Below are 14,006 nucleotides of genomic sequence, written 5' to 3' on the forward strand. Positions count from 1 at the left end.
GATTATAATTTCCCATAACTGCAGTAAATATTAAATATGTAGGGTACCTCAGCTTCCTTTCCTATAAGGAGAAATGTGATCAGGTCTTACCACTTTCTGCTTGGACACTTGGCAAAAACCTATTTCTCTAAGTCTTGGTTTTCCCCTATGTAAAATGGAATGGTAATGGTCACCTTGGGGGGGTTTGTTTTGTTTTGGAGATAAATAAATAAAATAACAAACTAGCACTAGGGACTGGCAGTAAGTGCTCAATGCGTATTAGGTGCTATGATAACTAGTACTACTGTTAAAACTGTTACTACTATGACTATGTTTCTATAAATACATATTTATATAAATATTGTCATCATTTAATTTTCAGAGATACTACTTTAGATTTTTGAGTCCTGGCTTTTGAGGATCTGATTAAAATCTAATACCACCATAGAAAACTATATAAATACACATTTCAGACTTCTGTTCTGGGGATAATAGGTACCATTTTAAATGGAAACAACAGAGGTGGTGAATATTGGAAAATAGCAACCAATCAGTATACTTTTATGTAACGACCATATGGAAATTAGTAAATAAACAGGCCCTTCCAAAATGATTGCTAGTATATGAGAGGGTGTTTCTTAAGATGATGCTTTATAATCATTTGCAAATCACGTAGTGTGTTGGTTAAACTGCAGATTCCTGGGCCATATCTGAGAAAGACACTTGGAAGATTATGGGGCTTCTTGAACATACTAAAGTTGAAATGAAAGGTTGCAAAGTGAGGTTTAATGTGTCTGTCATAGAAAGTTTATGGTTTTCTTAATTACTTATACATGTTCTACTTAGAGTTTCAAATGTGAGGGATAGTATATATTTGACCAAAATGTGGAATGTGGAAAAGAAGGGAAATTATATTGGTCGATGTTAGTGAATATAGGGAAAATGAATGGTATGTCTTCTCTGATGGGATCAAATTGTATTAAACTCCCTAGGTCTTTTACTCCTGTAGGACGTGGAGCAAAATTTAACTAAAGTCCTGGAGTCCAATGTATCTTAATCTGAAAATGAGGATGATGAACATTTTTATTATAGGCTTGTTAAGAGGATTGAAGGAGATAACATGTATAACACAGAATAAGTCCTGAGGAAATGTTAGTTGATTAGAGTTCCTCATCATTATAATTAAGTGGTTTATAATATTGTCAGTTCTCAAGGTTCCTCTGCCTGTTGAATTCTCACCTACTGTTAAGGGCCAAGATGAGTTTCTTCCTTTTGAATTAAGTTTTCCCTATCATTTATTTTATGGTAATTATTATAATAATCTGTGCTTCAGTGTCTTTCAGCGAGTAGCATATAGTACAGATGTTAATATCCACTTTTTTGTTAATTGATATAGAATACCATTGATTTTTTAAATCTGCACATGGTAGTTTAATTTTGCTTATCAGCTATTATATTTTAACTTAGGAGCTGTTCCAAGCTGTCTTGTTTATCTTTCCTTATTCTTCCTGACAGAAGATATTTTGTGGTTCTGTTTATGCAGAAAGTTTCCTATTTAAATTAAATGTCTCTGTCTAAATGAACCTCAATTTATAAATTAGTTTCAAAAATAAATATCTTACTCTGTATTTTAAAACTAAATATGATTTTTTAAAGTTTTCTTGTTTTTTAAACAAATACTTGTTTTAAAACATTTATTAGTATTTCTTGAGCTTGACTAATCAAAAGCTGACTACGTAAGTATAGTTATGAGAATACAGACTATTTATTTTAAAATTGCATCCTTTCACCTCCTAAATGCTAAACTATGAAACCTAACATAAATACTGTAAGAACATCTGAGGCAGATAATTAAAGTATAATTAAGTTTAAATGCCTTGGTGAAGGAGTATAAAAATTATTTAAATTCAATCGGCTAGTACATTTGCAGTTTTCTTTTATTAGGTGTGAAATCTAAGAATCCCCTGCCAACTCTTGAGGGCTCAATCCAGAATGTTGAATTGAAGTACTGCAGCACATCATTGGTCAAATGTGCCTCTGGGACCGTGGGATCAATAAAAATTTGTGCCAAAGCCCCAGGTATGTGCAGCTGGACCGTGTAAAAGTTTATTGCCTGTATAGGAGAATTGGCCTTGCATTTTACAAGGAGCGTTACTGAAACAAGAATTTGCTCATTGTTCCTATGAATCAGAGGTTTTAATTTTTTTTTTACTTTAAAATTTTTTAATTGTGCCAAAATGATACTTCTTTACTTTAATAAATTAATTTTTACTTAAGGAAAAAATGCATGGTTATTAGAGTGGTTATGAGGGAGAAAAATTAAAAATTTACTCTTATACTTTTGGAGGGAATAGGAAGTATAGATATATATGACACTTAAAAATTAAAATGTTGTTAATATAATAAACAGATAACAACTGTTTTTTAATTTTTGTATTTGACTTCACTTTCCTGCCAATTCTTTACTTCATACCATTTTCCATAAACACTTGTGATTTAAGTTTTTTCAGTACAACCAAAATTTCTTGGTAAGTTTAAGGAGGTACAGATTTTGTTGAATATTTAGAATATAGTATGTTCAAGTTGTTTCCTTTTATAATCTCATTGAACATGTTGTATATTCATTAGCTAAATATTAAAACTTACTTTGTTAAGAATCAAAAGTGCTTTTAAGTTTATCACTCATACTTTTTAGAATATAAATGTACAGCTACAATGACCAAATATAACTGAAGTGTTATATTATGATAATATATTTTAAGAGCAAGCATCCTCAAGCTACTCCTATATTTTTTTTATAAGAATTGTTTCATTAATGTTTCTCTTCAGGTGACAGTGGAAAAGAGAAGTTGATTCCATTACTTCAGGGTCCTTCTGACACTAAAGACCTTCATAGTAGCAAGTGGCTCAATGAGAGTAGAAAGCCAGAATCCCTCTTAGCTCCAGATTTGACAGCCTTCACAGTCCAAGTTCCACAGTATATGGATTACTGCCATAATTCTGGTGAGGACAAATTTATCATTATTCACTTATTTTGCATTTTCTTTTCCAGTAAGGCTTTTAAAAGGATTTTTAAAAAACCAATTTGTGTCCATTGGGATACTCCCTACAGTTGTGCTCTATGAAACTTCAAGTGTAGTGTTTTTGTATCATTTTTGATAAATGATAAGTTTATAAACAATAATGATTTTATATGAGAGTTCAGTTTTTGGTATAACAATCTTAGATTCATATCTACTAAATCCAACTGAGTTTTAAAACCTACCATATCATGTAATAGGTAGAAAAGAGTAAAAGAAATTGAAAACATTGGAAAGAGAAACTACTTTTCCTTGGGATAGTGGCACTTTGTGACCCATCATTTGCCAAATGAAAATCAGGTATTTGAGCCTTCTGCAATTTTGCAGAAAGGAAGAAATGTTGATAATGGAACCAAGAAAAAAAAAAAAATCTCTGAGGTCAAGATCCTCTTTCTTAGAGTTATTTTTCTAGTAGCATTTTGCCTAGAATCTTTTTCATTTTATTCAACACCATAATAGCAAAGGTACACCTCTTGTGTTGATAGAGGAGATAACAGAAGGATCCACAAAGACTGAGATTAAAAAATATATATACACACACATCATATATATACATATATATACATATATATATGGTAAGTAGAGACTATTATCAGCCATGAGTTCAGTTAGTCAGTAGTGGTTAGTAAAGGCAAAGTGGTCAAAGAGTCTAGAAATAAGATTGCTATATACATATTTTTTAAAAGAGTAAGGGTACCAATTTCTTTTAAAGAATTAAAGGGACGGCCCCGATGGCCTAGCAGTTTAGTGCCACCTTCGGCCCAGGGTGTGATCCTGGAGGCCCGGGATCGAGTCCCACGTCAGGCTCCCTGCATGGAGTCTGCTTCTCCCTCTGCCTGTGTCTCTGCCTCTCTCTCTCTCTCTGTTTCTAATAAATAAATAAATAAAATAAAAAAAATATATATAAAGAATTAAATGGCTAGTGAAGAGTTGGTTTCAAATAGCTGCCTAAGAGTAGAGCTCTCTAATATTTAACAAGTATTGTGACTTAAAATGCTAAGCATCACTGCACTAATTTCAAAGGAGGAAACCATAAAAAGATTTGTAATAATTGACCAGACAGATAGTATATGGAAGTGAATATTTGAAGCAGTGTACAAGGACATGAAAAAATATTTGAAAGATTAATTTTTGTTACAGTAGCATTTGCAGCCTGTAAATACATGCACATTAAAAACTAGAAATTAGTATTTGAAATGTGAACTTGAGGATCCTCTGTTAGCATGCTTCTAATAAAGACAATACTTCTTGAAAAGAAGTTTCAGCCTGGTGAGAATTGGTATAGAGCCCAAAGTAAAAATGTGAAGATGAGGCCAAACCCAAACTAAGACCGTGCATATGATTAGAGGATTTTACTTACCTTTTAAGGCAGGGACTGGTAAACATTTTAATAGAGAGCCATATAACTAATATTTTAGGCTTTGTGGACCATGTTTTCTCTGTGTTAGCTATCAAGTTCTGCTATTATAGCAAAGAAATAGCTGTAGATAAAATGCGAACAAATGGATAAGATTGTATTTCAATAAAACTTTATTTACAGAAACAAAAGAGTGAGCCAGATTTAGTCTATGTCATTTACTTATGTTTTTAGGGATAAGGGATTGGGGTGGATAAGCATCATCATGCTGTTTAAAATGCCTATTTAATCCCATTCCATAATTAGGTTGTTGAGTAAACTTCTATATATATATAATTATCCATTTAGTAGCTTGGTTTTTTTTTTTTTTTTTTTTTTTTTAAGAATTTATTTGAGAGAGTGAGCATGGTGGAGGGAGAGGAGAAAAAGAGAGGGAGAGAGAGAGTTTCAAGTAAACCCCTCAGTGAGGGCAAAGCCCAGTACAGGGCTTGGTCTAATAACCCTGAGATCATGACCTGAGCTGAATTCAAGAGTCTGATGCTTAATGGACTAAGCCACCCAGGCACCCATCCATATAGTATTTTTTGATAGGTTTTGTTTTCAAGTCATCACGTCGTTAAAATGTTATTAAAATATTATTAAAATGACCCAACCATCCATTTAGTATTTTGATACCTAAGAAGAGACTAAGCTTATTTGAATCTACAACCGCATATTAAAGTTGGACAGGGCCTCCTCATTTTTTGTTTTGCCATATACACAGAGTTAATGAGTCAAGCTTATAATCTGATCTTTCTCATAACAATATTTTATATTATTTTTGTGATTTAAATGCATTTCTAGGGTCACAAAAATGTATTTGCATTTCTAACCTTTTAAATATGCCTAAAAGTAAACTATTATGTAAAAAAGGGTAAAGTTTTACATTTTTCTTGCAATAAGAAAATTTCCCTAATCTTCAACATTACTGTTACATTTAGTGATATATTTTTGGATTTGTGTGTAAAATTTTAATGTGGTTATGTATTTGATGCTTTGAAATTATTCCTTTGGGTATGTTTTAATCCTAAAATGAAAGGTTGTTTTTACTTAAACTACATTCATATACTTAATTTAGGGCATTTTTAAATTTAAATTTTCTATCCACCTTAGAACTGCCACTCACATTCATGGTTTAGGTATTTATGATAAAACTAGTTTTGAAATAATATTGATTAATCCTTATGTTCTTGTAACAAGATTTAAATTGGAGATGTATATGTTTGTTTGTGTGTGTGTAACTCAGGAGTAGACAAATAATAAGTAAATAAAGTTTAAGTGAAAAAATAATTTATTAACAATCCTTTAAGATTTTACTGAAATATCACCTCTTCAGCAAGGACTTTCATGGCAATTGCATACAAAAATTATTTTCTCCCTTAAAAACAAGTGCATGTACACACATGCACACACACATTGACACATACTTCTTATTTTTCTACTCTTAGTACTTATTACAGTTTTACTGTAATGTATCTGTTGCTGATTTATCTTGTTGATTTTTTTGTCCTGCTTTTAGAATTTAATCTTCATTTAAGCAGGAATTTTTGTCTGTTTTGATTACTACTCTATTCCTAGTGTCTAGAACAGTATCCTATATACACTTGGCTATCAACAAATATTTAAGGAATGAATAAGTAAGTAATGATTACATTTACTTTTATTTGGTTTTTGAGGTTGGAGCACCTAAAGGAAATGACGCAGAACCAGAAGTCTTTCCAAATGTTTCTTTAAAAAAAAAAAAAAAAGATTCTGGGTAGTTAAATCCTTCTAGCTGAACAATTAAAGAGAAGCATAAGTAGTCTTTGCTGTCTGTTTCACAAATACATGTTCAGGAACCAATTAATGATGCTTCTATTTCTTTTCTTTTTTTAAAAGATTTATTTATTTTAGACAGTGCTTGTGAGCGTTGGGGGTGGGGCAGAGGGGCAAAAGGAGACAGAGAATTTCAAGCAGACTCACTATGGAGCACAGGGCCCCACATGGGGCATGATCCCGTGACCTGAGACCATGACCTGAGCTGAAAATAAGAGTTGGTTATGTAACAGACTGAGCCATCCAGGCACCCCATGATGCTTCTATTTTTTTACATTCATACAGATATTAGGAATCAAATAGAGAAATAAGATGCTTCTTTGGCTCCTTCAGAGGTAGACGTGCTTGGTGACTATAATTATTGTATGTAAAATATTTTAAGATGGGTTCTTACTATTTTTTCCTTTTTAATTATAGGTTGGTTCTTCTTCATATGCTATATTTTACCTATAGTTTATAGGCAGATTCTGCTTGTTAAAAAGTTCTGAATCCTTGTTAATCTTGGTATTAATGTCTAGATAAATTTTGAGGTGTCTGATATTTAAGAATATAAAATGATGGGGATCCCTGGGTGCCTCAGCGGATTAGCGCCTGGCTTTGGCCCAGGGCGCGATCCTGGAGTCCTGGGATCGAGTCCCACGTCGGGCTCCCGGCTTGGAGCCTGTTTCTCCCTCCTCCTGTGTCTCTGCCTCTCTCTCTCTGTTTCTCTCTCTATCATAAATAAATAAATAAATCTTTAAAAAAAAAGAATATAAAATGATTACAAAGTACTGTGTAAACCTAGAATCAAAGGAATTTAGAGGTCTCCCATTTTAGTTTCTAAGCCAACGTTAGGACTTTTTATTTTTTATTTTTTTTTTTTACGTTAGGACTTTTTAAAACGTGTCTCCTTCTCTCTTCTCCTTCTCTAGATCTCTTGGCCTTCTTTCAGTTTCTCACTGGTGATTATGCTTTTGCACATACTATTTTTCCTGTGTGGGATTCTCACAATTACCCTTACCTTTTCACTTTATATCTGTTTAATTCCAGCTCAGTCTTAAGATCATAGCTCAACTACTACCTCTTCAGGGAAGCCTTGATACCCCTTTCCCCTACTCCCCATCACCCAATTTGATTAAGTAGCTTTGTTACATTCATTTTTATGGTTCACTGTACTTTTCTTTGATAGTACTTAATGACAGTGTGCATTTACATAGTTGGGTGATTTGAATGCCGTGTGTCCTTCTTGCTTGACAGTGAGTTGTGTGAGGGCAGAGTTAGTTACTGGTTACTTACTTTATCTCCAGGACTTAACATTGTCTAACATATAGGGAATGTTTTGAGAAATCATTTGTTGAATGAATGAAGAAATAGACATTTATGGCAGATGGTCAAGGGTATGAACATATTTGATAAATAGTAAGTTGTTAATAAATGTTAATAGCCTTCCCCTTTCTGTCCTTATATTTCTCTCTCTTTCTTCTTTGAATATACATATCTGTCACTGGAGAGAATATCTAACAGTATCTTTCTTTGTTAGACAGCTCTCATTACTATTAGATCCTTTATTGAACTGTAACTTCCATTTCTTGGTCTGGTTGTAGTTTTATAAATGACATGAAATAACATATGAGCCCTAAATATACCTGACAAAACTTACTATCTTGTTTTTCTTTATTTTCCTCTCTCATTATTCATCGTCTTTAGTCTTTGGAATTTACCCTATGATCATATCTTTTCTGTTGGAATCTTAGTCTTTCTTGGCCACCAGGTGTGAAAAGAAGAGTCTCTTTTGTAGGTCTGAGTTTTTGCATACCTTATAAATGGTGGCACTGATTGCCCTTTGTTCTGGACTATTCAGGGATTTTTGTATGGTCAAGAGCCTTGAAAGATAGATTTAGTATCCTTGAAGAGCCAGTGGATGGTATTGTTAACTGCCCGTTATAAAATATTTGATTCTTCAACTCAAGATTCATCTCTTATCCTGCATCGCTCTGCATGTGCAGACATCCATCTGGATACATCTTTGTCATCACCTCTGTGAAACTTGGGGGCAAGGGGAACTGATGCAAATATGTTGATAGTTGTGCATTTCCTATCCCATGAGTAATAAAGTCCTTTGTCTTTGACTCAGGAATCTCCTGTCTTCTATATCATTCATAGCTTTGGTAGGGTAAAATCTTAGGCTCACAATTCTTGACACCAGAACGGTGTAGTTTCTTGGTTCTCCTTGCTGAACCATCTTCATGTCTCTCCTCAACCATGGTACTCCCTCCTTATCTGTAGGGGATACGTTCTGAGATCCCCCAGTGGATGTTGAAACTGCAGGTAGTATTAAATCCTGTATATACTATGTTTACCTATACATACATATATAATAAAGTTTAAGTCCTAAATTAGACATAGGAAGAGATTAATAGCAATAACTAATAATAAAATAGAACAGCTATCTAATATAAAAATTTTATGATTATGGTCTCTCTCAAAATAGCTTATTGTAATGTACTCATCCTTTTTCTTGTGATGATGAGATGATTAAATTCCCATGTGATAAGTCAAAGTGAGGGGAATCATGTCAGCATTATACTATCAAGTTACTGTTGACATTCTAAGGATATTTCAGGAGAGGATCATCTATTTCTGGATTGTGGTGACCATGGGTGACTGAAACCATGGAAAGTGAACTTGCAGATAAGGTAGGACTATGGTGTTTTGTTTTGTTTTGTTTTTACCTTAAATATAGATCATTCTTGAGATTCTATTCCTGGTCTTCTTTCTACTCAAATGATGTAATCAACACTACTGTTTTTAGCAACCAACCATATGTTTATGTCTCTCCATTTATTTTCTTTTGAAATCCAGACTCCAAATTTCAGCCACCTCTTGACCATTGTCCTGTGGATATTTTATATTTTTTAATTTTTTACATTTTTTTAAAGATTTTATTTATTTATTCATGAGAGAGAGAGAGAGAGAAAGGCACAGACACAGGCAGAGGGAGAAGCAGGCTCCATTCCATGCGGGGAGCCTGATGCAGACTCGATCCCAGGGCTCCAGGACCACACCCTGGGCTGAAGGTGGTGCTAAACCACTGAACCACCCAGGCTGCCCATCCTGTGGATATTTTAATGGTGCCTAACACATTTAAAACTAAACTTGGTGTAATCTTCCCACCCCAATTCATACTCCATTATTCAAAATTTCAATTAATGGCACTACTTCCTTCTTAATGTTGTAAATTTCAGCACTAGTTCAATTGTTCTTTCTTTTTCCCTTGCATATGGTAGATGTTCCATAAAAGCTTTTTTTTTTTAAACTTAATAGTCCAGGCTAAACATAATAAATTTATTTTAGTTGTTTCCCATATGATGTGTTCAGATTCATTGCTGTACTGATTACTTCCACTACTTGTTAGAAACCGTGTCTCTTAAAATTTAACACAATCTTCCACATAGCACAAAGTAAAGAGCATATTTTCCAGATTTGTGTAGTGAACTTCTACTTAGTTACTGTTTGTTTTGAGCTTATGTGCCACTGGAAACAAGGATTATTCTTCACATAATAAATACTCTTAAGACATTTTCCCATATTTTATATATCTATATTAGTTTATAAATTTACATGAAGAACTTCACACTTAATTCTATGAAATTTCATCTAATTGATTTTGGCCCACCATTAATAAAGAAGATATCTTTGAAACTATCTGTTTGACTGTAGTTATTTGTACAAGTAGGTTGAACTTACTACTTTTGCTTTTTTATATGAAATGCAAAATATTTCTAAGATCAGAAAATTATGTGATTATGATGTTATTTTAAGATAATGAAAAGCAAGTGTTCCTGTTAAAGTGTCATTTAAATATAATAGTTTAAGCCAATCTTCCTAGTCCCCAATGTAATCAGTTTGAGAAAGTTTTTAACTTTGCTAGGTTGTCATACATTAAAAGTTATTTTATATTTTACCCATCAAATATAGCCAACTTTTGATCACTGTTATTGGAAAGGAAAGTCACAATTACAATTCTCATCTCTGGATATTCAGTTAAGTTGGGAGGTAGTTCTCTTTCTTGATTAAAATGTACCAGCAAATATACACAATCTTCTTTCACCATTCAAGTTGGTTGGTTAGAATGTGAATTGCTAAGTAGTTTCTAAAATGGAGGCAGTTCTTTAGATTGTAAGTTTTAATTTATGGGGATTGTTTTTTGTTCCAAAAAATTCTCCTTATATGTAGAATTAAGTGAATTACCTTGAAGTTATGTTTTTAGTATTTTGACAGGATACATGAGTAAGAATGCTATATATTGTAGCAATTAAAGACTATTCACATTTGTGGTTTGGGCATAAATGTGTAAAAATTATACCCATCTATCTTATTACATTTCCTCTCTCCTCCCCAAGGACTTTACTATGTACTTTATCTGTAATTGTTGCCAGTTTTCTATCATGTTCCCACTGGGCTTCTGGTGCAAAAAATCTTATCCTCTTGATGACAGAGCTTGCCTGAATGATTTCATGCTCCTAGCATTTTTGTTCACGGGAATTAGGGGCAAAATGTAACTACAGCTGAACAGAACGTCTATTTTTGTAATTTTGGAGTTTAGGCTCTGTTATTGGAACTAAATGAAGAGATGCAGGTGTTCTCCAGTCCAAGCCCTTTGGGAGTTTTGATGGTAGATGCTTGAAAAGAAAATGCATGTGTTTCCAGAGTCAAACAGCAGCTGTGAGACAAGGATTTATGTTTTTCTCAGAACTTTGGGATTTCAAAATGTTACATTTAATCACAAGCACAGAAAGGGGAGCAAATGTTAAAGATGTTACGCATAAAAGTAAGTTTACTGATCTCTTTACCATATGAACTAGTTGTGGGAATATAGGAGCAAAGTGATTTTTAATCATAATATAAACAATTTTTAAAGGATTATGATAGTTACCAGGACATAGCCTTTTGAGAATGTTGCCTTTTTAGCATAGAGAATTTTTTTAATCCTACTAATTAAGTTTTTTTTTTTTCCTGTTTAAACATACATGCACACACACAATGAAAGATTTGATAAAATATTTGCCAAATGCATTTTGACTATTTTTGGAAAAGTTCAAGTAATATCTTGTAATAACACAATGTTTTCAAGTAAAAAATGTAAATTTCTGTCTCAGATAGTAATCAAGGGAATTTACAGATATATTTAAAACATTAATGTATTAAAGCTGATGTGTATTTAATAGTATTAATTCTCTGTCTAGAAAGTACCCTATATTAATCATGTTTTCCTTTAAAACTTAAGGTTTTTCTCTTGAGTCTTCTCATTTCCTGCCTTGTTCTCTACAGCCAACTGATACCTAGTCACTTAAAACTTTTCTTCAAGTTCTGTAAACCTGTGTGTATGCAGTTCTGAAGCTAGTAGTGAATCCTTTACCTTGTCCCAGAATCTAACTTTCCTGATTGAAATATCTCCTGGATGCCATGATGCTTGAATTCAGGAACAGGCTCAATAGCAACAGGAAATTACTTTGCTTCTTTGAAAGGTCCCAGATTCTGGAGGGAAGCCAAAGGGTGATATCCCTTGGGACTTGTGGGTGACCAGTGGTTTCCTTCATTTATAGCACAAGGTCAAAATTTTGCATTTTTTACTGCCTCTATAATAAAAAACTGGCATTCAAAGTAAATAAGTAGTAGCTTTATTTGTAAATAATAAATGATAAGGAGTGTTTCAGGTTGTAATGGACTTCAAGTGAATGTTCCCAGAAAATGTGTAATGTTTTGTGTATTTTTATAAAGACCAAAAAGATACCATTACTTAAATTTATTTTAGAAAGTGATGTTTTCAAAGCAAGTTTTTGGTTTTGCATTTCCTAACCAGATTTGAAGTTGGCTGTATAGGAGCTGTCATGTTGGCCAGAAGGAAAGTAGCAGCCGTAGTGCACCAGCAGGAATTGTTTTATGAAACACATAGATGTGTTACTAGTCTTTGCTACTTGACACTTCCCTGTTTGTCTCATCCCTTTAGAAGAAACTTGATTTTATTGCTTTTGCACTTCTTGTAGTAGATACAGTATATATAGGAATCATCCTTATGCTGTTTTGTTTTGTGAATGAGATAGAGTCAGCTATCCATTAATGTGGGAGAGTTAAGCACTTCTTTGGGAGTCTTGTTTATTTTCACCTTTCTCTGACTTTAGTCCTTACTCTTCTCCTCTGGCTTCTCCCTTCCCAGTCACTAACTCCCTTCTCAGCAGCATCACCCTGCTATGAGCATATCACTGACAGACAATATTGTCAGATTCCTTCCTCTTGAGAAACCGAGAGTTCCTAAGGGCAGGGATCATGACAAGTATGTGATAAGTATTTTGTACATACAGGGTGGCCAAAAGGAAATGAAATTTTACCATTTGGGTCTAGGCTTGTCTACAGGCCCACATCATTTTATTTTTGAATTGGTCTATGGGGGGAAATATAGTTTGGCCTCAGTGTGTTAAAGAGTAATTAAAAAAAATACCATCATGAATCTTGTGTAGATATAAAATGGACATATGTTAAAGATTATTAGCATCATTGTCAATGAAAGAATCAGGCACATGTTACAACTAGGATCAAGGAGAACAACAACGAAGGACACATTTATAGATCAGTAATGCTGTAATAAATTTGGAAAGGGACACAAAACTATCTTCTTCCATAGTGGGGAAGGACAGTCAGTTGAACTTCTTCATGACAGTTTCTTTACATCTGTAGTCCAGAATTGTTTTTCATTGCTCTCAGCTATCTACAGTGTACAGATTTCTAAGAAAACTCAAACTTAAAGGCAGTGAAAGGTGCAGAGTTTCCGTGGACTCAGACTCTGATAACCTGGAGCAGTGTATTCAAAACAATGCAGAGCTTTTCATTGAAGCACAATTTTTTTCCTACAAACCTTACTAAATTCCAGATGGCTAGGCTATTTTTAGCTGTGGATGGTTTAAATATAGAGGCAGGTCAGAAGTAATTCTGTGAGGCAAAAGATTCAGTACATGGAGGGAAAATTAAAGGGAAATAATGCCACCGGCAGAGGGCAGTGATGAAGTTCAGTGTCCTCATGTTCAAAGGAGGTATTGATAATTGAATAATTGTAGGCTAATTCTGTAGACTGTAACTTGAATTAACTTTTGAAACCTTGTAATATTCTCTTCAGCCAAGTGCTTTGTCAATACCTACGACTTACCAGTTACTTTTAAAGTAAAAGTAGACAGGAGAATGGAATAGTAAAAACATACTTTTAGAGAAATTTTGAAAGATATTTATTGGCATTTCAGGGACATCAGAGGTCAGTAACAGTGCTCCTTTTTTGTTGTTTTTGCCCTCATTTCTAAGTGTAGCTAACCTTGAACAACACAGGGATGGGAGGCAAGGATTCCCCACATAGTAAAAAATCCATGTATAACTTTTGGCTCCCCCAAAACCTACTGCTAATAGCCGTCTGTTCACTAAGAAGCCTTACTGATAAAGAGTTGACTAATATCTATTTTGTATGTTTTATGTATTATAATGTGATATCTCTCCTGATGGGATGGAAGCCCCAAATATGGGGCCACCTGATTGGGCAGAAGCCAGCAGTGCTGCAAGTGAAATCAGAACTCACCTGAGGCAGAGGGAGTGGTGGGCAGGAAGGAGGCCATAGGTGTGGCTGTATTTAAAGAGAAGAAAGTGAGGACATATGGATGTGTATGGAATATTCCTTTTTCTTGGTAACTGTGCCTGGTTTTAAGTGGCCCATTGGT

The 14,006-nt window shown here is 33.8% G+C and overlaps 1 protein-coding gene across 20 annotated transcripts in view; it reads left to right on the forward strand.

The window, feature by feature from the left end:
- VPS13B (vacuolar protein sorting 13 homolog B) overlaps positions 1-14,006 on the forward strand; it is a 733,580-nt gene that overhangs the window by 216,152 nt on the left and 503,422 nt on the right. For all 20 annotated transcript variants that reach the window (XR_007401755.1, XR_004814450.2, XR_007401756.1 and 17 more), the window contains 2 exons: positions 1,924-2,058; positions 2,809-2,982. Coding sequence is in view for 17 of the 20 variants with exons in the window: in XM_049093088.1 (XP_048949045.1) it covers positions 1,924-2,058; positions 2,809-2,982 (309 nt within the window). In the remaining 3 variants the exon portion in view is untranslated. The remainder of the gene's footprint in view (positions 1-1,923; positions 2,059-2,808; positions 2,983-14,006) is intronic.

The sequence above is a fragment of the Canis lupus genome, chromosome 13 (assembly GCF_003254725.2).
Source record: "Canis lupus dingo isolate Sandy chromosome 13, ASM325472v2, whole genome shotgun sequence".
Taxonomy (NCBI): Eukaryota; Metazoa; Chordata; class Mammalia; order Carnivora; family Canidae; genus Canis; species Canis lupus.